Below are 25,571 nucleotides of genomic sequence, written 5' to 3' on the forward strand. Positions count from 1 at the left end.
TTTACCCCACAATTAGAAGACAACATACCTGCAAAAATCCAGAAGGGTCATTTTCTCTGATTACTTCGAGACAATATTCCATAAGCCCTGTAGACTGACGCAGTTTCAGAGTACAGTGATTTATCTGGTCCCACACAACCTAGGGAGGGGAAAACTCTGTGTATAGTGGACGGTCCTCTCAGCTTCCATTGAATTAAAAATCATTTCAGAAGCAGCAGCAGAAAAGTGAAGAATTTGTTGGAGCTATATTTGCTCTAGCGGCCATCTTGCTACTACCTCATCCACATCGGCTCCACTTATTTGCTCTGGATTGTAAATGTTGATAATGAGTTTGGCAAGATGTCACCTATGGCAAACCTCATTTTGCAAGGAAAGTTAAATGTCCTGGACTAATTTCTTTTCACAGCTGAATATGCCGAACCTAATGGGTGTTTAATTTGTGGGCTTTACAACTTCTGACTTTCAAGCCTTTAATGAAAGTAACTAAATTCCAGTGTGTTAATCAGGAATAGCTATGTAGATTAATGCTACTACAGCAACAAACGAAGAACCCCAAATCAAACCTGCACACTCATTTTCTTGAATTAGCATTCATTATGGACAAGAACAGTGTGCTATGCCTCTGAATACGCTGGGGAACAACAGCGGGAGTGGGCTATTGCTCTCATGTCCTGCCTGTGGGCATCCCAGGGGGAAACAGAATGCTGATCTTGATAGGCCTTTGGTCCAATCCAGCAGGGCTCTTCTTATGTTCTTGTGTTCTTTGTGTCATAGTTTTAATGGTGCAAAATAATTCAGTTAATTCATGCTCAGCTTTAAGACAATACATTCATGAAATTGTAACCTTCATTTTTAATGGAGTGTCTACATTCAGAGGCAATACACCTCTGATACTGGGAACACACAACAAAAAGCTGAGATGGAAGAATTAGTATCTGCCAACTGGTTACATTCATGATATGACCTTTGGTCCCACACATCTTCATAGCAATGTCAACTGAACTGGTATATTGGCCCCAGGAGTGTAACCAAGTCACCTGTAGTATTAGAGTGGCCTAGAGATCCATAATGCTTGCTTAAGTTCATTATTAGTGCAATTCCCTTGCTAGTAAGCCTCTGAGCCTGTGAAGATGAGTCAAAGGGCCGATAGCATGTCCTAGCACATTCCATACTAATGAGTGAATCAAGATGTGCCTGGGAAGTGAAATGTGTTTATGCTGAGCTGCATGTGGCTGTGCTGGGAACCACACAATGCTAGTCTGTGCTGGAAATGAATGCTAGGGGGTGCTTGTTCCTGTTATGCTGCCTCATTGCTAATATGTATGGTATAAAACCCACTGTACCCCATGGCTCTGGGTTCAGAGAAGCTGTCTGATCCAACCATTGTGTACTCCTGTGTGCTGTAAGTTACCAATAAAGTACTCCTTGTAAGTAAACCTGGGTGTGATTTATCACTATCTTGGCACCTCTAAATTAAGAGGTCGAGGCCAAGGCTGGGGCAATACAACTGGTGGAACTTATCCAGTTTTTAGCATGATGGTAAACAAATCAGGGGTAGGATCCAACACAGCCATGCCACAGTTGATTTTGTGCCAGTGTAAGTAAGCTCTAGAACAACAGCAGTAGCATAAGCTGGTGCGATGGGTTTTCCTGGGGAAACCTGTCGTACCAGCTTACACGACTGTCGTAGCGCTAGGGTTGGCGGAGAATTTCTCCCTGAAACTTCGGGGGGCCGAGCGCCAACGTGTTCAGTCCCCCGAAGAAGTTTCGGGGAGAAATTCTCTGTACCCCCCCCGCCCCCCGCACCCCCCCCCCAGGACGGGACTTACCTTTCCCAAATGTCCCTCCTGGCGGCTGGTCCCGGAGGCGGTTCGTCGGGTCTTCGTCATGGGCGGGGGCGGCAGCCAATCTTTCGACTGGCTGCCGCCGCTGCCATTCCAATAAAAGTAAAAAAAAAAAAACGCCCCCGTGATAGGCTACGTGACGATTAACGTAGCCTATCACGGCTAGATTTGCAAAGTCAGCCATGATAGGCTACGTAAATCGTCACGTAGCCTATCACGGGTGACTTAAAAAAAAAAAAAAGCGTGTACGGCTAATGGCGGCCCCCATAGGGAGCCGCCATTCACATTCCTTATTTGGTCGCTGTAGTCTACGTAAAGATTATGTAGACTACGGCGAAAATAGGGGCAACGCTATTTGCGTTGCCCTTATTTTCGCCGTAGTCTACGTAAATCGTCATGTAGCCTATCACGGCTGACTTTGCAGATCTAGCCGTGATAGGCTACATTAATCGTCACGTAGCCTATCACGGGGGCATGGTTGTTTTTTTTTTAACTTTTTATTTCGCGGCCGGGCGAGGCGAGGCGCCTCCTCCCCGGCCTGAATTTCAGCCGGGCGAGGCGGGAAGCCTCCCCCCCGGCCTGAATTTTGGCCGGGCGAGGCGGGAAGCCTCCCCCCCCCGGCCTGAACTTTGGGGGGAGAGCAGTGAAGCACCTCCCCCCCACCGCGAAAAGCTGCGAGACCAGGTAAGTGGCTTTCGTGCACTCCTACGTAGCGCTAGAGGTCACTTACGCTAGTGCTACGTCAGTTGCGTAAGTGCAGCAGACCCATTAGATACTGCCCCAGGACACCTGCTCCTGTTCCTAAAAGGTATCATGGCAGACAAGACAGATCAGTGCGGTTGCATCATCAGCACTTGATAAACCAAGGAGCTGCTCATGGGTGGGTAAGCAGCCAAAATGAGCCCTGGACTAGGCATAATCCCTAATATACCCTCCATTGCTTAGAAGACCATCAAGAAGAGTCAATTAAGGGAGTAAACAGTAATACACTGTGGCTGGAAGAGAAGCATCTTGCCCGGGGTGGCTGGGGGAGGCAGAGTGAAGTGGGAAAATACCACTTGCATTGTTAGCATGGGAGTGTGTTGCGGAGCTGCAGAGAGTCACGTAGGATGTAGTGATTGAATTAGTGCTAGAGAACGGTGGCTGATTAACTTACTGCGCATGAGTCACAGTGCCTAGCAGGGCCCTCGTCTCTGGAAACTGGAAAACCTCCTCTGAAGAAAGTTTGTAGCCCCTTGACTCAGCGCTGCACCAAATACTGACCAAAGTCTAAATCATGTGCCTTGTTTACTTGTTTGTATAAGTATCAAAGTCACCTATCGTTCTGGGTCCAGTCCCGAGGGGCCACACTGGCAACTCTTGACTGCACCACAACTTGATGTTCTGGTAATAAACATCCGCTCAAACAAAAGTCAGTGTCTGTTCTCTGGCCGAGCCCGGCAGAAGGGTAAAATTCTGCAACAGGAGGTAGGAGGAGATTAGAGGCCTGTTGCTTGGGGTCCACCAAAAGGTGGAGTCTGGCGTGTTTTGAATCTCCATTTACTCTTAGTAAATTCCTTCCCCAAACAAGCATTAGTAATCACAGTGGAGGCTGGTGGCTCTGATGTCCGTGGGGTGGTGAATCTGCTCCAGGTTTCAGTCAGAACCAGTCAGAACTTGGATACCTCCGTTAGAGTTCTGACTGATTCTGACTGAAACCCGGAGCAGATTCACCGCCCCACTGACATCGGAGCCACCAGCCTTCATCAAGTAAAATCTCATACAAGTAAAAGATCTCAGGAAAAGTGCAAGTAAAATCTTCAGGATTTGGCCAGTTATTTTCAGGGGGACTGCCTGACTTTTCCTGATAGGCAGGGAAAAAGAAAGGGGAAGCATTGCTTTAGCACAAACATTTGTATAGCCATGCTCTCTGGGTTCCTCAGAGCTCATCTGTCTGCTCTTATTTACAGTGGCTCAAAGACGAGGGCTTCTTTCAGCACTGATCCCCAAAACCCTGCTTGGGATGGAACTAGGTGTTATGGGGAAAACATGGAAGTCCCAACCTTATGTTTCTCTTGCAATATTAATGCAGGGGCTGGGGCATGTGCAGGGGGAAATCAGCCAGGGTAAGAGGTGTATTCAACACTTCCTCTGCCCACTTAGTCTTTCCTGCAAATGCCCTCCAGGCCACTTAAAACTCAGCAGAGTTCTGAAATGTAAGCCCAGCCAGAGGTGGTAGGTGGTGCACAGCAGTGGAGAACTTGTAGGGAATAATCCACAAACACAGGACAGGTTAATCTGCTGGCACCATATCTTCCCAGCTAACATTCCCCAGCTAACTGGGGAAGCCCAGGTGACTGTGGTGTCCAGGAGTGCTTTGTACCAGCTTAGGCTGGTACACCAACTGCGGCCCTATCTGGAGAGGACGGACCTTGCCACAGTTATCCACACACTAGTCACGTCCAGGCTGGACTACTGTAATGCGCTATACATGGGGCTGCCTTTGAAGACAGTTTGGAAACTCCAGCTTGTGCAGAATGCGGCCACCCAAGTATTGGTGAGGGCAAGGCGATTCGATCATATAATGCCTATACTGCACCAGCCGCGCTGGTTACCGGTGTGTTTCCAAGCCCAATTCAAAGTGCTGGTTTTGACCTTTAAAGCCTTGAATGGTTTGGGACCAAGTTACTTGAAGGACCGCCTACACGCATATCAGCCTGCACACACTTTACGATCAGAAAGAGAGGCCCTTCTCATTTGCCCACCCATGAGAGCAGTCAGGTGGGTGAACACATGTGAGAGGGCCTTCTCTGCAGTGGCCCCACTTCTTTGAAACAAGCTGCCCTTGGAGGTCCGCCATGCTCCATCACTGCAGACTTTAAAGAAGTCCTTGAAAACATATTATTTTACCTTGGCCTTCTACTGTTAGAGGCCTACAACAACAGGAAGAGAAGAATAGTAGTAGTGGGAGACTTCTTGCTGCGTGGGATCGAAACCCAAGTATGTCGTGAAGACCCATGGACTCGCCAGGTATGCTGTCTCCCGGGAGGACGGATTAGAGATGTGACTGAAGGGTTGCCTGCACTCATAAAGCCCACTGACAGGGATCCCTTTCTTCTCATCCATGTGGGAACCAATGATACCACCAAGTGGAGCTACGAAGAAATCACGTCAGACTTTGAAGCTTTGGAAAGGAAACTCAAGAACTTTGGGCCCAGATAGTTTTCTCATCCACCCTTCCAGTAGTGAGAACAGGGATTCAAAGGGAAAGGAAAATACTCCGGGTGAATGACTGGCTACGAAGGTGGTGCCAATGAGAGAGATTTGGATTCTGGGACCATGGGCTATACTTCCTGGAAGATGGACTGTTGGCAAGGGACAGGTCGCACCTCAAAAAGGATGGGAAGAATGTGTTTGGCCACAGCATGAAGAACTTCATCAGGAGGGCTTTAAACTAAATCCTACAGGGAAGGGAGATATAAAGTTGGGGGTAACAATGGACATAGGCTCATGCACCGCAATGAAGAGAACAGCTCTGATAGCGCCCAATAATAGTCTCCACAAACTTGTAGGAAGAAATCCGGGCCATGAAGCACATGGTCTTCGTTATCTACATACTAATGCCCAGAGTATGGGAAACAAACAGAACAAACTTGAACTCTTAATACAGGAGGGAAATTATGACTTGATAGGTGTAACTGAGACTTGGTGGGATAACTGTCATGGAATACAGCAATTGAAAGATATTACTTGTTCAAAAAGAACAGGAGGAACAGAAAGGGAGGTGGGGTTGCACTATATGTGAAAAATACATATCTCTGCACAGAAATACAGGAGGATGAGCTTGGTAGCCCCTAGAGCATCTGGGATAAAATAAATGGAGCAAAGAATAAAAGGAACCTGGTGGTCGGAGTCTACTACCGGCCACCCAATTAAGGTGAAGATGAGGATAAAACTTTTGAAAAGCAAATAGCCAATGTTTCAAGGAAGCATGATGTAGTAGTAATGGGGGACTTCAATTTCCCCAATATTTGTTGCGAGACAAATTCTGCAAAACATGGTTCCTCCAGGAAATTCCTGACTTGTGTGGTAGACAACTTCCTCCTACAGAAAGTAGAGGAAGGAACTAGAGGATTAGCTATCCTTGACTTGATCCTAACCAACAGAGATGACTTATTGGGTAAAGTAGCAGTTACAGGAACTCTGGAGGAAAGCGACCATGTTATACTTGAGTTCATGGTTCTGAAGGAAGCAATAGCCGAGTGTAGCCAAACCCATACCCTGGATTTAGAAAACCTGATTTTAATAAACTCAGAACAATGATAAGTAAGATCCTATGGCAAGTGACTAACAAGAAAAGGAGTCCAAGATGGGTGGGAGTTTTTAAAAAAGGAAATTTTCAAGGCACAATTACAAACAATTCCAACAAGAAAAAAAGGTGGAAGACAACAGAAGAAGCTAATGTGGCTTCGCAAAAAGCTTAGAGATGGCCTGAAAACAAAAAAGTGCACATATAGGAAGTGGAAGGAAGGCCAAGCTACAAAGGAAGAGTTCAGGCAGGTAGCACAGAATTGCAGGGATGGCATCAGGAAGGCTAAAGCTGAGAACGAGCTGAGGTTAGTGAGGGATGCTAAAAGCAACAAAAAATCTTTCTTCAGCTACGTGGATAGTAAAAGACAGAGGAAAGAAATGGGTGTTCAGGTATTAAATAAGGATGGCAAAATGATAACAGATGACGAAGAAAAGGCAGAAGTGCTCAATTCCTACTTTGGCCCAGTCTTCTCGCAAAAGAGGGTCTATGAGCCCCCTGCCAAAGGCGAAGCACAGGCTGAAGGGGCAGGATTGCAGCTTGAGATTGATAGGCATATAGTCAAGGAACACCTTGATAGGCATATAGTCAAGGAACACCTAATTACTTTGAATGAGTTCAAAGCTCCAGGGCCAGATGAACCGCACCCTAGAGTAATAAAGGAACTGGCAGAAGAACTCTCAGAACCACTATTATCTTTGAGCAATCATGGAGGATGGGTGAAGTGCCAGATGACTGGAGGAGGGCTAATGTTGTCCCTATCTTCAAAAAGAGTAAAAAGGAGGAACCTGGGAACTACAGACCAGTCAGTCTGATGTCAATCCCTGGGAAAATTCTGGAGCAGATTATAAAGCAATCCATCTGTAAGCACCTTGAAAACAATGCAGCAATTCCTCGAAGCCAACATGGATTTGTCAAGAACAAATCCTGCCAGATGAATCTGATCTCATTTTTTGATCAGGTAACCTCCCTTGTGGACTGTGGGAATGCTGTGGACATAATATACCTCAACTTCAGCAAAGCTTTCGACAAGGTGCCCCATGATATCCTGATGAGCAAACTAGCTCAAAGTGGGCTAGATGAAACAAGGATCCGGTGGATCCACAGTTGGCTACAGAATCAGACTCAAAGAGTGCTTATCAATGGGACCTTCTCAAACTGGGGAGAGGTAACAAGTGGGGTACCGCAGGGCTCAGTCCTGGGCCCAGCACTCTTCAACGTTTGTATTAATGACTTGGAGGAGGAGGTGCAGTATTTGCAGATGACACAAAACTGGGCTGAATAGCTAATACTTTGGAAGACAGAAACAAAATTCAAAGTGATCTTGACAGACTGGAGCGCTGGGCAGAAAACAACAGAATGACATTTAATAGGGATAAATGCCAAGTTCTGCACCTAGGAAAAAGAAACCAAATGCATAGTTACAAGATGGGGGATACGTGGCTCAATAACACTGCAAGCAAGGAGGATCTTGGAATTGTTGTCGATCACAAGCTGAATATGAGCCAATAATGTGATGTGGCTGCAAAAAAGGCAAATGCTATTTGGGGCTGCATTAATAGCATAGCTTCTGAATCTCGGGAAGTACTAGTTCCCCTCTATTCAGCACTGGTTAGGCTTCATCTGGAGTACTGTGTCCAGTTCTGGGCACCGCACTTTAAGAAGGATGCAGACAAACTGGAGAGGGTTCAGAGGAGGGCAACAAAGCGCTTTTCAAGTACTTGAAAGTTTGTCACAGAGAGGAAGGCTAGGATCTCTTCTCGATCATCCCAGAATGCAGGACACGGAATAATGGGCTCAAGTTACAGGAAGCCAGATTCTGGCTGAACATCAGGAAAAACTTCCTGACGGTTAGAGCAATATGACAATGGAACCAATTACCCAGGGAGGTGGTGGGCTCTCCCACACTGGAGGCATTCAAGATGAGGCTGGACAGCCATCTGTCAGGGATGCTCTGACTTGGATTCCTGCATTAAGCAGGGGGTTGGACTCAATGGTCTTATAGGCCCCTTCCAACCCTACTGTTCTATGATTCTATGATATGACTAGTGCTGTTGCTGCTGTTAACATCATTGTTGGTTTTATTGTTGGTTTTAATTGTTGTTTTAATTGTTGGCTTTTATTGTTTTTATGTTTTTATGTTTTTATCACTTTTAATATTTTAACTTTTATTTATTTTGTTGTAAGCCGTCTTGGGAGGGCTTCTGCCCTGAAAGGTGGCCAAGAAATATTTTAAATAAATAAATTCCCCTCTTGCAAATGCCCCACACGTTCTTGCATTTATGTTTATCCCAGCAACTGTTGGATTGAGAAAACATTTCCCAAGAGAACGTGCAATTTTGCCCTCAGTCTAATGCAGGAGTGGACAACATACGGCCAGTGGCAGCAGGTGCCCATTGGGGCTGGTGAGATTCTCAATATTCTACTGAGTCTGTCGGAAGAGGGCCAGAGAAGATCATGCGTCGCAATCAGCGAGTGCAGCAAATGCATCAGAGCAAGTGTACCTGTTTGTGGGGGGGATCTCTCTGCCACAAGTGGGTGGGGAGAGGTGGAAGGGCACTGCCTATGGCTTCCAGATAATTTTGGCCTTCAGCACCCATCAGCCCTAGCCAGCATAACCAATGGTGAGGGATCATGGGAGTTGTAGGTCAAAACATTTAGAGGGCCACAACTTGCTCTCCCATGATCTAATGGGTCTTGACTTGAAGTTGAGGTATTACTCAGTGGATAATATCCCAAAGGAGTCCATGTACTGATGGCATTTGTCAGTGGGGTTTTTTTTTAACTCACCTTTAGCTTGTGCTCACGCTCTTTGGTAACTTTTGTGAGCAGTTTTGCCTTCTGACGAGTCAAAGCATCCACCAGAGCATCACACTGAGCAACTAGACAAGCTTCATAGTCCAAGCCATTTTCCTTGAAGACAAAATAAAAAAGAAAGAAGGAGGCTCACTTCTGTAGCAGAAAGGCTTGCCTTATTCAATGCATTGCCTGCATTTCATTTTTCTATTCTTTTCTAAAGGGTTTGGCAGATCAGGCCGCTTGCGTGATTCTTTACAAGTTGTAGCGTTCATAACAGCTTGCTGTAAAATGTCTACAGGGATACTATCGAGATGATTGTGCCAGAAGATTGATATACCCTAACCTTTAGCATATTTCATTCTCCCCAATTTGGGGAAATGTTACTGTAAAACAAGACTGGCTTTCGTGCTGTCTGTGGAGGCACAGCGGCCAGGAATGCTTTTAAATGCACCAACCTAATTTGCACTTCTTGAACTAACATGCTGGTAAGAACACCGTTGTCCTTTGGATTGAGTTCTCAGCTCAGAAACTTCACACAAAAATACATATATTAGGGAAATTCTGTACAAAAATGCATATTTTAGGAGAAATTGCATACGAAAATCGACGTTAATTTTTGTCTGTGCATTTGCTTTTTTAAATTGCAGACTGATGTGTAAATTGGATAAAATGGACTTAGGACTGAATACATGCAAACCTGATACAGACCAGAAATAGACCGAGTCATCCATCCCTAGTCGCAGTTCTCTGTTGCCATTAAAGGTAAAGGTGTCCCCAACCAGTCGTGTCCGACTCTAGGGTGCGGTGCTCATCCCCGTTTCTAAGCCGAAGAGCCAGCGCTGTCCGAAGACGCTTCCGTGGTCATGTGGCCGGCATGACTGAACACCGAGGTGCACGAAACGCTGTTCCTTTCCCGCTGAGGCGGTACCTATTTATCTACTTGCAATTTCTTGCTTTCGAACTGCTAGGTTGGCAGAAGCTGGGACTGAAGATGGGAGCTCACTCCGTCATGCAGCACTCGGGTCTCGAACTGCTGACCTGCCGACCTTCCAGTCTGCAGTTCAGCGTCTTAACCACTAAGCCACCGCGGCCCTTCTGTTGCCATTAGTCATGCGCAGAAATTGTGCTGGGGCTGAGTTTCAACAACTGGGCACTCTAGTGCAGATGCATGAACCACGCAGTTTTTAAAATGCACACCAAGTGAAAACAATGCTAACTTTTGTGGCTGAAAAAAACCTCAGGTTCTGGGCATGTGGAACTATCTGCACGATTGTTTTGATTCTACCTGAAAATCATCTCCATAGGTTGAGCTTTTACTACTCTTCTATAAGCAAACTATGGAAACTATGGACATCTAATCAGAAAAGGAAATATTCATTCTGTGGCATATTCAGGGGGCCAGTCCATATACACCAGTATAGTAAGAGTTTCCATTTCCAAACACCACTGTTTGGTGTTTGGTATAAAGGAAATCTTTATAACCAGATTGACAGTTGACATCCAGATTCTAAACACAATTGCCTGAAAACAAATCCCATTGATTTCAATAGCGCTTACTTCCTAGTAAGTGTGCATAGGATTACAGCCTTAAATAATATAGTTATTTTATTTATTTATTTACAAAATTTATTAGCTGTTTTTTGTTATACAATAATCTAAAAGTGGGGTAAAATACTAAATCACAATAAAATCATACAATAAATCATTCAATAAAATCATACAAACCCCCCCCCCATTAAAACAGGAGAGAGTAGATACACAGATGAATAATGATTTACAAAACACAGTAACACAGATTCAGTCAAAAGTCTGGGTGAACAAATAGGTCTTCAGCTGGGACCGAAAGCTTATAAGGCTTGACACTGACCATATCTGAATGGGGAGGGAGCTCCATTGTTGGGATGCCTGTATCAAGAATACCCTCTCTTGGGTTGCTACATATCGAATCCCTGGCACGTGTGGCACTGTTAAGAGGGCATCCCCAATAGATCTCAATATCCAGGCAGGTACGTAAGGGAGAAGGCGTTCCATCACCAGTGGAGGTTGGTGGTTCCAATTTTGGTGGGGCTGTGAATTCATTCTGGGTTTCAGTCAGAACTCTAAAGGAGCTCTCCAAGGTGCTGAACCAAGGGCTCAGCACCTTGGATAGCTCCTTTAGAGTTTTGGTTGGTTCTGACTGAAACCTGGAATGGATTCCCAGCCCCCCGAAATAGGAGCTACCAGCCTCCACTGTCCATCACTCAATTCCACAAATGTTAAAATGTCAAAATAATGATTCTTATACTCCCGGGGAATGCTGGGAGCTTTTTTCTGACTAAACATGCATAGGATTGTGCCCTTACTCAACCAGTTTAGTCATGACCACTTGATACAAAATCCCAAACAGCAAGAATCCTGTAATTATTACCTGTATCTGCTGTAAAATATTTTTCAGCTGAACCAGAAATTCCTTCGCTTCCTTTGCTTTATCCGAAATCCCATTTAGAGCCTGAGACAGTTGCGCCTGTAAGAAACAAAGTCCAGTGAAACAAAATATATGATTATGGTCAACCTCTCCAATTAATGCCTAAAATACGTACTTTTTATTCCAAGTGTTCCAAGGCTTGCTAGAACTGGGATTTTATTTAAAGAAAAAGATCAAGACTTATTAACTTTCTAAATTATTTCCATTCAGGATTATTTTGGTCCTGTAGACACTATAAAGCAGCAATCCTGAAATCTTGGGAAGAGCAACTGAGGGGCCACTGGATGCTGTGGACCTCCCTTGCCACAAGTGGACAGGGTGGCTGGGTGGCCATTTTACATAGGACAGTCCTCTACTGGAACGTGTCCTCTGTTTGATAGGCTGACCAGTCCAAGTCTGGTTTAATGTCAAAGAACCATAAGGAGAGTGAGCAGGGGGCCTTGAGGGTGCCCATCCAGACATAGCACTGGGCAGCAGGCAAAGCAGGCACCTGGTCACTTTCTCCACTATGGTGAGATGCCTTGTTTTTCTATTTAAGTGATAGTTATTATGTTTAAGCTCGCACTTATTCATACCAATTTGCATATGCAAATGTTATGCAAATTGGCACCCGCTTTTATCGTCTTTTTTGATGACATAATTCCTCTTTTTTGACCATGAGTAAGTGGCCACCCCACAGAGAGGTTCACCGGTGGAGAGGGATGTTTCCCACCAGAGGCCTCCCCAGCACTGAGGTGGGATGCTCAGCTGCTATTGTTGTCCTGCTGCTGTGCTCCATTGGCAGTGGGGCTGAAAAGGGGGCATTCTGGGGGCATGTTGGGGGGCATATTGAGGAGGCCTTGGATCTACCAGACCCAAAGCCTCCTCATTCCCCTGACACCCCCACCCTTAGAAAGCCTGGAAGAGCGGAGTTGGAATACTTATTTTGCCTCCCATTAGTGTCAAAGGAAGGGGGGAATTAAAGGCCAAACTGAGGAAGGGGACGACGGATGGACAGACCACCCCACACATGCACGTGCACATTCGGTCCCAGCCAACACAACCTGGCAGGGGTGAGGAAGTTTCTTTGCCATGGAATCTCCCCTCTGCCACCATTTTAGGATTGCTCTGCCCATCTCTTTACATTCTTAAGGCTACAGTCCTATGCACACTGACCTAGGAGGCAGCTCCACTGAACACAGTGAGATTTGCTTCTGAGCAAACACACAGAGGACAGTTCTGTTAGTCAGAGGCCACATTCTCAATAGAACTTTGCAATACTGTTGTTTTTCCTTTCAGGATCCTGACTATGGGAATCAGAATTTATGTTAACTTACTTGTTCTCTCATTAAAAGAACATTAACTTACATTGTAAGATTTAGGGCCACGCTACATGTTACCTGCAAACACATGTACCTGCAATCTGATAGATCTTAGTTTAGCTTGCAAAGCTATTTCAAGGGGAGATGTTTAACTTGCATTTGCATCCCAGCAGGGAAAAGGGCTATTGGAGCTGGGTGCTTTTGATTTAGGAGAAAGAAGCAATGGGTTGGGAAAGGGGTTAAACACCCCTTTCCTCCCACTACTTCTCCGCTCCCAAACAGCCAGTCCTAAAGCAGAAAAAAAACACCCCTGCTTCTGGGCTGTTACGTCACCGATATTTGCATGTAACACATAGTTTTGCCTTAAAAAGCTGAATCTGCATTTAGGTAATCAGTTTATGCAGGGCAGATTTTCTTTTTCTTTCATTTTATTAAAGTAGGAAATAATAATTTACATCTTATGAATAAGAAAAAGAAGAGTGAATATACACAAGCACACATCACACAATAAAGTTATTCCAAGAAAGAAACAGATATATGGCCAGCTGTGGTTTGAAATGTGTTATTCCGGAACATTGTAAATAAAGTTCACTCTTCAGCAAATCCATTTGTCTCTTCTTCAAAATGAGATTTCCTGATGTTGGCAATGTTCCAACTTTTAAAGTTAACGTTACTGAACTATGGGAGTGGTAGACGTTTCATTTCCAGCTAGCTGACGGTGTGCACGTTCTCACAAGACTGTGGCCCTGTTTGCACATAATAATGGTGGCAGATTGTGGGTTAATTAACAATTTACCAGGTTGGTTGCTGTGTGTGAGCCACTTCCACTTTACATAATCAACCTTTGAGTGGGTCGATCAGAGGGTGTGAACGTGACATGCAAATCTGGACACAATGGATTATTCATGGGTTAAACAACCCAAAGTTAACTTGAGAACTAATCATAGGTTAACTTTGGATTGTTTAAGTGGAGCCTCCTTGTTGCTTTGCTGTTGTGCTGCTTTACAACAACCTCTGTCTGTCTGTCTGTCTCTCTATCATCACAGCAGAGGGCTCAGTCCAGATTGGGACCATCACACAGGAGGTTGCTTGTTCCCCCTGAACCATCTTCTTGCTGAAAATCCCCCTTCTCATATTTACTTCTATTTTTGGACTGCTCTCAAAACCCAGTTCTTAAGAGCTAGGCCAGCACTATATATATATATATACTCTGCCTTTCCTTTTGGACTTTCTGGGAGTCTTTTTTGTTACAATATTCTTCTGCCCGTCTGCAGGCCATCTACTGTCACAGAAGAGTGCATGTGCCTTGGTAGATAGCCAGGAGTGTCCTAGAAAACAAAATAATTAAAGAGCTGACCACGCCCTTGTAAACCATATACTTTTCCTGCAGCCCCCAAGTTCTTTCACAAAATATTGGATGGATTTTCTTTGAAGCTCAAGGATGTAAATGCCACTGCTGAATTGTGCAATCCTTGCCATGTCTACTCAAAAGTAAGCTGCACTGAGTTCAATGGGACCTTCTCCCAGGTAAGCGTATAGGATTACAGCTTAAAGCAATGAATAATTCCTGACAGCAGCTATTTCCCCCAGGTTTTTCTTAACCACTTGCACCTGGCTCTGTCAATAACAGCACAGGCAGTGATGGGCTCCCTATTGATTCTACAAGTAAGCATTAATTCCACTATTTCTCCTCAGATGAGCATTCATTGTTTATTCTGTCTGTAATAGCAGCAACAGATGAATATTGATTTCCCTCACTTGATCTGGTTGCTGACTGCAGCTTACAAATTGCTGAGTATGGGAGGCTTCAGGCCTACTGAGGCCTGCTTTCTACAGCTGAGACCCTAACTCTGAAGCACGGGGAGACACTGTTCCAAAGGCAGTTTGGTGGTACAGCCCAGTGGAGGCTGGTGGCTCCAATCTTAGTGGGGCAGTGCATCCGCTCTGGGTTTCAGTCAGAACTCTAAAGGAGATATTTGCACCTTGGATAGCTCCTTTAGAGTTCTGACTGGTTCTGACTGAAACCCGGAGTGGATTCACCACCCCACTGACATCAGAGCCACCAGCTTCCACTGGTCCAGTCAATGGTGTAGTGGGGCCAGGGCTCGCAGGGCTGAAGTGCTGGGATTTTTGGATTAACAGGGATGATGAGGTCATCTGCCACTCCCCTCGGGCTTCCCTGTTCCCTCTGAGTTAAGCTGCAATCCTCACAGTAGCTGTGTGGAGAGGGATCTTGAGCTAACCACTACACTGCCCTTTGCCAGCTCCCTGTTCTACTACTGATCCTAATAAAGTGGATATTATACACTGCTGCTCTTTGGATATTATACACTTGCGCATGCGTGCGCATGAACACACACAGACATGGATCAGCACTGCTGCCTGCATGTTTGGACTCTCCTTGGGGGCGTGGCTACAGGGATTCTCATGATGAGTGCTTGCACTTTAAAATGTACCACTACAACACTGGGCATAGCCCCTCCCATAAAAACCGCTTTGCTGGATCAGACCAACATCCACATAGTCCAACATTCTGCTCTCAACAGCTTCTTGGAAGCCACCCTGAGTGCCATTTTTCTTGGTAGAAAGGCAGGATGCAAATCCAATCAATCAATCAATGAATCAATAGTTAGTTCACAAGCAAGGCAAGAAAGTGTGCCCATCCCTTGTTTGACAGGCACATATCCTGCCAACAACCAGTGCTATAACTATGCATTGCTATGCTTGGGGCAGCTCACCCCAAATTCTGTGCACGCACCCCCACCCCACCCCAAAGTAGCTACCTCAGGACCGAGCCTCACTTCCCCCACTGTCATTATTCACTGGCTGCATGTGCTTTGCTGTGTTAGGCTGTGTTTGCAGATCCAAAGAAAAACTGCCAGGGGGTCACTCAGCTTGGCCTGCTGCACTCACTGTGTCCTTGACCAACTATACCCCCTTGAAAGCAAGTCTGATTATTCAGAAGTGCAGGTTTCCTTGCTTTACAACTGTTTCTATGTTCCTGATACGTTAAAGCAAAACAGGCAACGAAACAAAACAAAAACCCTGTTTGCCAACCCTTTAAAACAAGAAGAAAAGGAAGACATTCTCTGAGCATATGCAGTTTCACTTTTTAAACTCACTAACTCATAGCACCGTCATGACTACAGGGATAAAATGGAGTTTGCTTCTGCTGCCCTGATGCTCATCAAGTAAGCACCATTTTGCTGTAATTTGTTTTTAAAGGATAACATATATTTAAAATTAAAAATCATAAAATGAGCGTCTGTAACTAGCTACATGCCCGGCCAGCCACTTCCTGACTAAAAAACCTGTCATACAGTAAAATGTTGTTTGAAACTGTCTATCATATGCATGGTTCTTCTTCCCCTTCTAATTCTTCAACCTCCTTCATAAGAACATAAGAAGAACCCTGCTGGATCAGACCAAGGTCCATCTAGTCCAACATATGGTTTCCATGGCCTGCCAAAGTCTTCTGGCAAGGGTGTGATGGCAAGAGCCCTCCCTTGCAGCTTGCCCCCTCTTCAAACTGGTATTCAAAGGAGGACTGCCTTTGAACCTGGGGCTCCATTTAGCTAGGACAGCTAATTATCTGTTGACAGACATGTCCTCTACGAAGGTCTCTAAACCCTTCTAAAGCCATCTAAACTTTTCAGCGATCACCACATCTTGTAGCAGAGACTTCTACAAATGAAATATTGATTGATCTGATTTGTACCCTGCCTTTCTACCAAGAAAAATGACACTCACCGTGGCTATATACATTGTGTAAAGAAGAGGCACTTTCTTTTGCCTGTAATGAAGCTGGTGCCAATCAGTCTGGTGAAGTATTCTTGTATTATGAGAGAGAAAGAGAGAGAGGGAGAATTCTCTTTATCTGTTCTTTCCAAACTCGGTATAATTTTGTAGACCTCTTCTCATGGCCTGGATTCTTCCATCTTCCCTACCTCATCTTTGCCATCTCCCTCTCCCCACCCTTGCCTAGATTCTTGAGCCTCCCTGAACATCTAGCAGGGGTGGGGAACCTCTTTCAGCCCGAGGACCAAAGCTCTCAGGGGTCATGTTCCAGTGATGGGCAGGAACAAAGGCAAACGGTTGAGGTCAAAAATGCAGGAAGTACAAAAAACACCAGCATATTGTAGTTTACAGCTCTTCCTGCCAGTCACTATGAGAGGCCTTTCAACCTTTTTAAAATGGGATGGGGGGGGGAGGGATTGCACAATAGCTGGAAATCACCAAACTACTGGTGGTGAGGGAAAGGTGACAGGGCCAGGGAAAGGGGGTGTGGCCGTCTGGGGAACATCGGAAGGTCAGATTGGGACCCTGGGCCTGATGTTCCTCACCCCTGCTATAGAGCAATGTTTCACAGTGCCATCCTATACATGCCTACTCAGAATAAACCACGTTGTATTCAATGGGACTTACTCCCAGATAAGAGGATATAGGATTGGAGCCTCAGGTCTGAGTGCTGCCTAAGCTTAGATAGTGAGCTCGTTGTCTGCTTTAGCGGTGTGGGTCCCTAACCCTAAAGAAAGCTATTTTCAGTTATCACAGTCCTGCCAGGAGTGACAGCTGACTTACTGAGTGACAGCTGACTTACTGAGTGGCGGTATAAATTAAAGAGTGTCGCAGTAGAAGCCCCAGCCCCAGCAGCAGAATTTGTAAATGTATCTTACTTTATCCGAGATCAAATTCCCATTATTCTGGGTGCTGAAATAAATCCCTTTTTGCTGCCTTAGGGACCACAAGTTTCATAAAATTACAAGGCTGGAGGAAACTTGAAGGGATCTACACTTGGTTTGCTTGTTCTTTGTGGATTACCACATTTTCTTACTTTATGGCCACTACAAGGGAGAATGCTTTAAAGGCTGCCAAATTAAATGCAGAGAGCTTTGTGTAAGAGCTACACAGCCACAACGCTGCACAAGACTCCAGAATTCTTTGCACTATGCCCCCCCGCCCCCCTGAAGAAGAGCTCTCAAGAGCTCAGAAAGCATTGGATGATTAAATAAGTTGACATTTTCATTTTTGAGGGACAAGCTTCTTGACTTTTATCTATTGCAGGAGTGGACAACTTGGGGCCCTCCAGTTGTTTTGGCCTACAACTCCCATCTTCCCTCACCATCAGTTATGCTGGATAGGGCTGATGGGAGTTGTAGGCCAAAACATCTGGAGGGCCCCAAGTTGCCTACCCCTGATCTATTGAGTGCTGCCTTCTTCTTGGACGACTACGTTTTTTGGAACTCTGCTGCTGTATTCCTCTCTGATGTGATGAAACTCCATATACCAGCCTTGCCTTTTTAGTTGAAATTAGAAGTTTTGAACAGTGAGGTTGCTTGCTTCTGCAGGAAGTGACAGAAACCTCTGGCTCTTCAACACCATCCTGTGTTATTTTTATTATATGCTTGGAGGTCACCTGAAAGGGGTCCAGGGGGCATTGGGGGTCCTTGTGCCATTGATCTTATCTAATTTGGTCAGAATCTTCTGTACTCCAAAATCGTAACTTTTGAGTCTACATTATTTAGATTACAGTGCCCAAAAGTGAATAGTAGGCTAGAGCAAAGTTTCTTATGACAACAGTGCCTGGAGAACATGGATAGGAATGTATGGATTGTGTAAAATCGGTCCCATCTGTATTTCATGGGTTGTCAGGCACCTTTTGTTCCATTGTCTGCCCATTAACAGACTTGGATTCTTTTAGTTTCCGAATTTGTACAAATGTGAATTTGTGCAAATTCACACATGCAAAAATGTTTAAATTCCAACAAAATGCTCAAATCCCCCTCCCCTGTGTGCATTTGCACACTTTAGTCTATGGGAGAAATGTGCATTTTCGGTTGTGGGGTTTTTTGGGGGGGAGTTGCATATTTTTCTATGATGAAATTTGCACAAACTTCCTGAAGGTTAGAAAAATGGTCCACAAGTCTACAGAATCCACTTGACAGGGGAAAAACTGGTCTGCTGAGGAAGCCATGGGTCAGATTAATAAAAATACAAACTCATTTGGTTTTGTTGTGGATTTCTCCCACATGGAATTTGTCCTACACATGGAATAGTCAAGGAATTTCCCGTGATCATTTAGACCACACACTTCCTGTTTAAATCTACATAGCTAAATTGTGCCATTTGGAAACACAACATTAGATCTGCTTATTAAATGGCTTCCAAATGATTCAGAAGATTATTTAAGCCCAGCAAAAAGGCTGGCTTCCTAGACATATGGGCAGGAGGAGGAATCCATTTGCAAAATGGTTGTGACTAGCATATGTTCATGATGGGTGAATGCTCTCCGTCCCCTCCCACAGTTATATCCATGCAGGGACTCATAAAACCTGATGAAATGAGCAGACCAGCTCAGCACATGGCACTTTTTATGTTTGAGTCATTAAGATGAGGCTCAGAAGGCTGTAAATTATGGAGAATGGTGGCACGCATAAAAGCCGCTGCAGCCAGTTTCAAATAGGTGATGTTAACATGCAGTTTACTTGAAAGAGAACACACAGTGACTGAGGCTCTTGGCTCACTGACATCATATTTCCACCCAGCCAAGGATATTGCACAAGGATAATTAACACTTATAGCAGCACACGATAATCACCATTATCACAAAAATCAGTTAATTGTGTGTTTCATTTTCTAATCTCTCTCCAATATTTACAACAAAAGCATGAAAGAGCATTGGAGAAAACAGCATCTCCTCCTAGAAGCAAATTGGACACTGACTTCAGGTGTCCAATTTTATAAATTAAAATAGAGGAATTATGTGGAAGTGTGCCTTGATCAACCAATCACTTTATGCCAAATGTTTTCAAGGATTGAATAAAATAAAAAAAGCAAAGTGTAATTTAAATTGTTGATGACTCCTCCCAAATACTATTTAACCTAGAATACTGAAGTCATTTTATTAACAGCCCATTGGATTTTAATCATGCATTCAGCATTTTTGCTTTGTATAGAGTGTTAAAATCTCAGTTCCATTTGTCATCATAACATCCCAGTACAGTAAATATGTATTATTTCTTGTAGGTAATGCTGTTATAATTGCTTGCCAATTGGCTCTTTGGACTCCAGAGAGGAAGAGGGAAGTGACCTAAGCTCTCCCACCTTCTATAACAACAGTGTTTAGCATTAATATAGTGCTTTGAAGCATACAAAGTGTTTTGCATACATTGTGACAGTAACCATTACAATGGCCCTGTAAAGTAGGACAGTACTATAACTCCCACATTGCAAATGTGTGGGGTGGGGTGGGGGGCTGAGACCGAAAAATGGCGGCTTACTTATAGGGTGTTCCAGATGAGGCTTTTATTGTGCTATTGCCCTGCCTCATTCATGGAATTTTATAGGCTGTCCAGATGTTGTCATCTTCCATTCGTAACCCTCCCATGTTTTCCCCATGCTTCTTCTGTCTTATTTTCTTATCACCAAAAATTCTTTAAGGAGGGAAAGATAAAACAGCTGCACAGTGCCTTTGGATTGGGAGCGCTACGAACCGTCTCTCTGGAAGCACCCAGAGTCAGGTGAGAACTGAAGCAGGGACTTCCTGGTTCACAGCTTGAGGTTGGATCCAGACTTCATCTCACCTAGAGTAGACCTATTGAAATCCATGGGTCTTGCTAGTCATGATTAACTTAAAGCTGCATTCATTTCACTGGGTCTCCTTTAAGTATGACTAAGTCTGGACCAAACCCGTGGTCCTGTTATTACATCAACTGCTAAGAGTTCTGAATTGCTAAAGTCAAACTCTTTATATCTTTGTTGGGAATTCAGGGAATCCTTCTCTTATTCATTTCAATTGGATTCATACTACAGAACATCCTGGAGAATTCTGCCCATGTGCAAGAGGCGGATCTGACTCAATATTGCTGTTCTTTTGAAAATGCTTGCAACTCTGCAATAAAAATTTGATGAGGTTACCCCAAAATGAATGTCTTTTGACTGGAATACATAATGTGAGCTAGGGCCATAGCTCGGTGGTATGGCAGCCTAGCCTGCATTTTGCATCCTCCACAATGCAGGTGTGAGGGAGGCACTGTTGTGTCCAGCTCCAGGGAAGAGGTGGAACTTGTGCTGTGCCAAAAGCTGTCCTCCAATTTCCTGAAAGTTTTCTTCCCTCATTAAAGAGGCTTCCATTTTTCTGCCTCATTCTCAGGGTGTTTTATAGCTTATTTTGAAGTTGTTTTGGTTTTGAGCTTAATCACTGTGAGGCAGCTGAGGGTGCTGTGTGTGTGTTTTCTTTCTTTCTATTACACATCTCTCCATTGCAGCCTCCCAGGCTGCCTGCACTTCCTGAACTGTAAAAGCTCTATGGGAGAAAGCCCTACGGGAGAAATAGGCTTTAATTGAAGTGTAGGAAGCCAAGGAGGCTGCACACTGCTGGAGAGATGAGTGTACAATGCAGGATAAGACACACTCCTCAGCCACCTCATAAGTAAGGTAAGCACAAGAACCCCAAACCCAACTAATGAGAATTACTCTGAAATTATCTTCTTCTTTGAATTTCTTTTCTGTCAAATTGAATGAGAACGGTGGGGGAAATGCAGGAGAAAATTTCAGCACAGCACTAATATGGATGCATTTAGGGCCATAGCTCAGTGGTAGAGAACATGTTTTGCATGCAAAAGGTCCCAGGTCTTTCTATGCTGCTGAGCAGTTTGGTTGGGAGCACCTGCATTTGCTTGGATTTATTTTGGGACTTGGAGGAAATAGACATTTCTATTTATTTCCCACCAGGAGAGACAGAGTACTGTCCCTAGAAAAATGGAGGCAGATAGGGATACATTGCAGAGGCCTACAAACTGGATAGGGAAGTTGGCACTGGGCATCCTGGGATATTGAGCTAAATTGGACAGGAACAACCACTTGCCACTGGAATCCCTGCCAAATCCAGTTAAGAAGTTGATTCAAACATTTAGAAAAAAAGTACATGTCACTACAATCCTCAGCAGGAGACTATTACCCCAGAATACACACAGCAGATGCATTTTTGAATGTACCCCACATACAAATGTCCTTGGCCAAAGTTAGAATATGGGGGGAATGGCTAGGCTAGCAGTTTTCTTCCTGGCATGCTAGTTTTTCACATGCAGGGAGATTTGCACATGATGGTGGTGACAGGGAGTGCATTCAAGCCATCCTGCATGTGCATGACTGAGCTGGAATATTCCCCTGGGGGATGCACCATGTATACCTTATACATTATTTAGCAATAAAAGTACTTCATCACAGTGCAATATGAATAATCAATAAATACTTGGTTGGCCTTGCTTCCCAGCAAAGATGGATGGACTTAATTGGTTTTCAGATCAATTTCAAGATCATCGTGTCTGCTTAAGAGTAAAGAAAATATAATTGCATTCAATATAAATCATACCAATACTATACTAGGATGCTACCTACCAGATAACTATGAACTGTGACCCTGTGATATAATATTAAAACCAATATAATTTACTTCAAATTCTAAAGCCTTATCAAATGGCTAATATTTGGATGAGCTGTAGATACTAAATAATAATGATAATAAATGGGGGAATACTGTGAATGGACCAAAGTATCACTTATTTCTCATTCTTTAATGAAATCATCCCAATTATTTAAGAGCCAGTTATTTAATCCACCTCTAATCCTGCAATTCTTAACACATCTTGGTTATTCATCCATCTTGTGATTGGAAAGGGAATCCAGAGACTGTTGATGCTAACTGTGTTTTTGCATGGACTGGTTTGTTTGTTTTTTAATTAAAAAGTTGCAGGAATCCTTCTATAGGGGAACTACTGCAAGCATCTTCCTAACAAACTCTAAATAAGCACTGATTGCTTTACTAAGCAAAACTTAGTGAGAGCTGCCTAGGCAAGTGGGAGGATTTATTTATTTATTACATTTCTATACCGCCCAATAGCCAAAGCTCTCTGGGCAGTTCACAACAATTAAAACCATTAAATACAAGGCAGTAAAATGCAATATAAAAGTTTAAAACTGCAGGATAAAAAATAAAAATAAAAACCACATAGAACCTAGCAACAATGCAAGATTTAAAGTTCCAGATTTAAAGCAGAAATTGAAAGACTACAATGCCTTGAAAAGTCAAAAGGTCTTCACCTGGCACTGAAAAGAGCACAAGGTAAGTCCCAAGTGAGCCTCTCTGGGAAGCTAATTCCACAACTGGGGTGCCACAGCAGAAAAGGCCCTCTTCTTAGTAGCCACCCACTTAACTTCCTTCCATGGGAGCTCCCGGAGAAGGACCACTGAAAACAATCACAGGGTCCAGGAAGATATATATGGAAGGAGACTATATACCATATATAGTCCATATACCATATTCCATATATATATGGAAGGAGACTATATATAGTCCATATATATGGACTATATGGGGATATAGCTCATATAGTTTTATTTGTCTCTTACTGAGGTTGGCTTGACAAAGTCACTATTGTCCAACTTTTGTTCCTCATCTTTAATAAGCACTATAGAGATTGGAAAGAACTGTGCAGCTTTAAATCACTTGTTAAATGTCTGGGATGAAACTAAGATTTTAAGATGCACATTCAAGATGTAGAACACACATTAAGCACCCATTTATGAACACAATAAGGATGGTTAAAAAACAGTGACCCATTTCTAAAATGAGAAGTACCAGGGCAGAATCCAGCCTTAAAGCTCCATGCTATGCTGCGGTGACCCTGTTCCCCAAACCTTCCTGCCTGGGTTAGCTCAGTGGTGATATATATGCACTCTAGACCTCCCCAGAGGCACTCTTTTGTTTATGGCCTGTTCATGGGACTGTATCCAATGTTGGTCTTACTCAGAGTAGATCCATTGAAATGAATGGGACTTAAGTTAGTCATGACTAATTTAAGCCCCATTCATTTCAATGAGTCAACTCAAAGTAGGATTAACATTGGATACAACCCATGCATTCTGAAGCTGAGTGCTGCCATTCAAAGCATAGTCTTTCTGAAGCTGCTGAAATTAAATCCTGGACAAGCTTGGTTCAAGGACACGCTTTCCCTCATGCTTATTTAATCTATAGTGCTGAGATTGTCGCCTGCAGTCCTGACTGCCAGCAAACTTCGATCCTGCTGTAGTCCCCACAGTGGAGGCTGGTGGCTGTGATTTTGGTGAGGTGTGAATCCATTCTGGGTTTCAGCCAGAATCAGCCAGATCTCTAAAGGAGGTATCCAAAGTGCAGAACCTATTTGGGGGTTAGGGTTCAGCACCTTGGAGAGCTCCGTTAGAGTTCTGGCTGAAATGCAGAGTGGATTGACTGCCCCACCGACGTAGGAGCCACCAGCCTCCGCTGGTCCCCAGGAGTCGATGGCAGGCAGCCTGGCTGCGCCCGTGTGCCTGCTTGGCTGGCTCCAGCGCTGGCCAGCAGGCGGCGCAGGCAGGGCGGGACTGAGCTCGCCGAAGACCCGGCGGCGCTCTCCTTGGCTTACCTTGTGCTGCTTCCACATGGCTCCCAAGGCCTTCACCTCGTGCTTGGCGTGCTTGCCTTCTTCCAGGCACTGGTAGCAGACCGGGCTCCGGCAGGTCACGCAGTACATGCTGTAGTTCTCCAGCTCGTGATCGGCGCAGGTCGGGGGCTTGCGCGCCGCTGCTCCGGGCGCCTTGCCCCCTCCGCCGCTCGGCCCGCCCGTGCCGCTAGGAGCGCCCTGCTGACTGGGCTGAGGCACCAAGCGGTGCTTGGCGAAGGGCCCCCGCGACGGGTGGCATTTGACCTGGCAAGCCGCGCAGTACAGCACCTCGCACTGCTCGCACATGACGGCGGCCGCCTCCGGGGGGCTGCGGTCGCACAGCTGGCACTTGGCGGCGGCCGAGGCGGCGGCCCGGCCCTGCTGGTAGCGCTGCACGATGGCCTCCAGGAGCCGGTTGCGCTGGAAGCCGCGCAGGCCGCGGTGGTCCAGCGAGGCGCTGCGATGGCACTGCGGGCACGTCAGCGACGAGCTGGTGCCTCCTCCCCGGGGGGCCGCCGCCGCCGAGCCCGGAGGGGGCGGCACCAAGGGCAGCACCCGCACCCCGTTGGGAGACTTAAGGCTCGGGGTGTAGGAGCCGTAACCGCTGTCGGTCTCGCTGTGCAAGCTCAGCTTGTCCGCGTGGTCCGCGCCGCCGCCGGCCCCGCCGCCGGCCCCGCAGTCATAGTCGAGAGCGGCTGGTCCGGCGGCAGCCCCGGCCCCTGACGCCGCCGCAGGGCCCCGCGGGTGCAGCATGGCGGGCAGATGCTGCTCGGTCTCCGGCGTTTGCACGGCGATGGTGCGGGCGCAGGGCAGGCAGACGTTGTGCGAGCAGGGCAGGATGATGGGCTCCCGGAAGAGCGAGCCGCACACGGGGCATTTGAGCTCCTCTTCCATGGCTGCGGCAGGCCCTTCGGGTGCAAACAGCCGAGCGGGGAGGGGGCGGGGGATGGAAGCGGTCAGCGCCAATGCGGCGGGGGAGAGCCGGTCTCTTCGCGGCTTTCAGTGGCGCCCTTTCCCTCCATCTTCCGCCGTCGCTTGCTTGCTTCCTTCCTCCTTCCTGCTGCTGTTCTCACAGCTGGAAAGATGTCGGAGCGGAGTCAGATTTCAGCACCGCGGCAGGGGCGGACAGCTCCCGGCTGGGCGGAGGTCGGCGAGTTCAGCACCGCGGCGGGGATGGACAGCTTTCCCAGCGGGGCCGCTCGGGCTCGGTTCAGCACCAGCGTTGGGTTGGACAGCTCCCCGGAGTTTTGTTCAAGCCCGCTGATGGCCGAGGGCTCTTGTCGGCGCGCAGCTGCTGAGTTCTGCGCTCAACATAGCGGGGCTGGAGGGCGGCGGGGGGGGGGGGGATCTCTCCAGCCTCTGCAGCTGCTGCCGCAGCGGGACTGACCTTGCCTACTTGCAGCCAAAGAGATGGAA

General features: G+C 45.8%; 1 protein-coding gene across 2 annotated transcripts in view; it reads right to left on the minus strand.

Annotated features, from left to right (window-relative positions):
- TRIM67 (tripartite motif containing 67) overlaps positions 1-25,069 on the minus strand; it is a 49,091-nt gene extending 24,022 nt beyond the window's left edge. For both annotated transcript variants that reach the window (XM_084832176.1, XM_084832185.1), the window contains exons 1-4: positions 24,138-25,069; positions 11,339-11,434; positions 8,923-9,045; positions 29-139 (exon numbers count right to left, since the gene is read on the minus strand). In XM_084832176.1, coding sequence (XP_084688302.1) covers positions 29-139; positions 8,923-9,045; positions 11,339-11,434; positions 24,138-25,049 — 1,242 coding nt within the window. In that variant the 5' untranslated portion in view covers positions 25,050-25,069. The remainder of the gene's footprint in view (positions 1-28; positions 140-8,922; positions 9,046-11,338; positions 11,435-24,137) is intronic.
- Between the last annotated feature and the right edge of the window lie 502 nt (positions 25,070-25,571).

This window comes from Heloderma suspectum, chromosome 1 (assembly GCF_057233095.1).
Source record: "Heloderma suspectum isolate Gila_16-S chromosome 1, 16-S_ref, whole genome shotgun sequence".
Lineage (NCBI taxonomy): Eukaryota > Metazoa > Chordata > Lepidosauria > Squamata > Helodermatidae > Heloderma > Heloderma suspectum.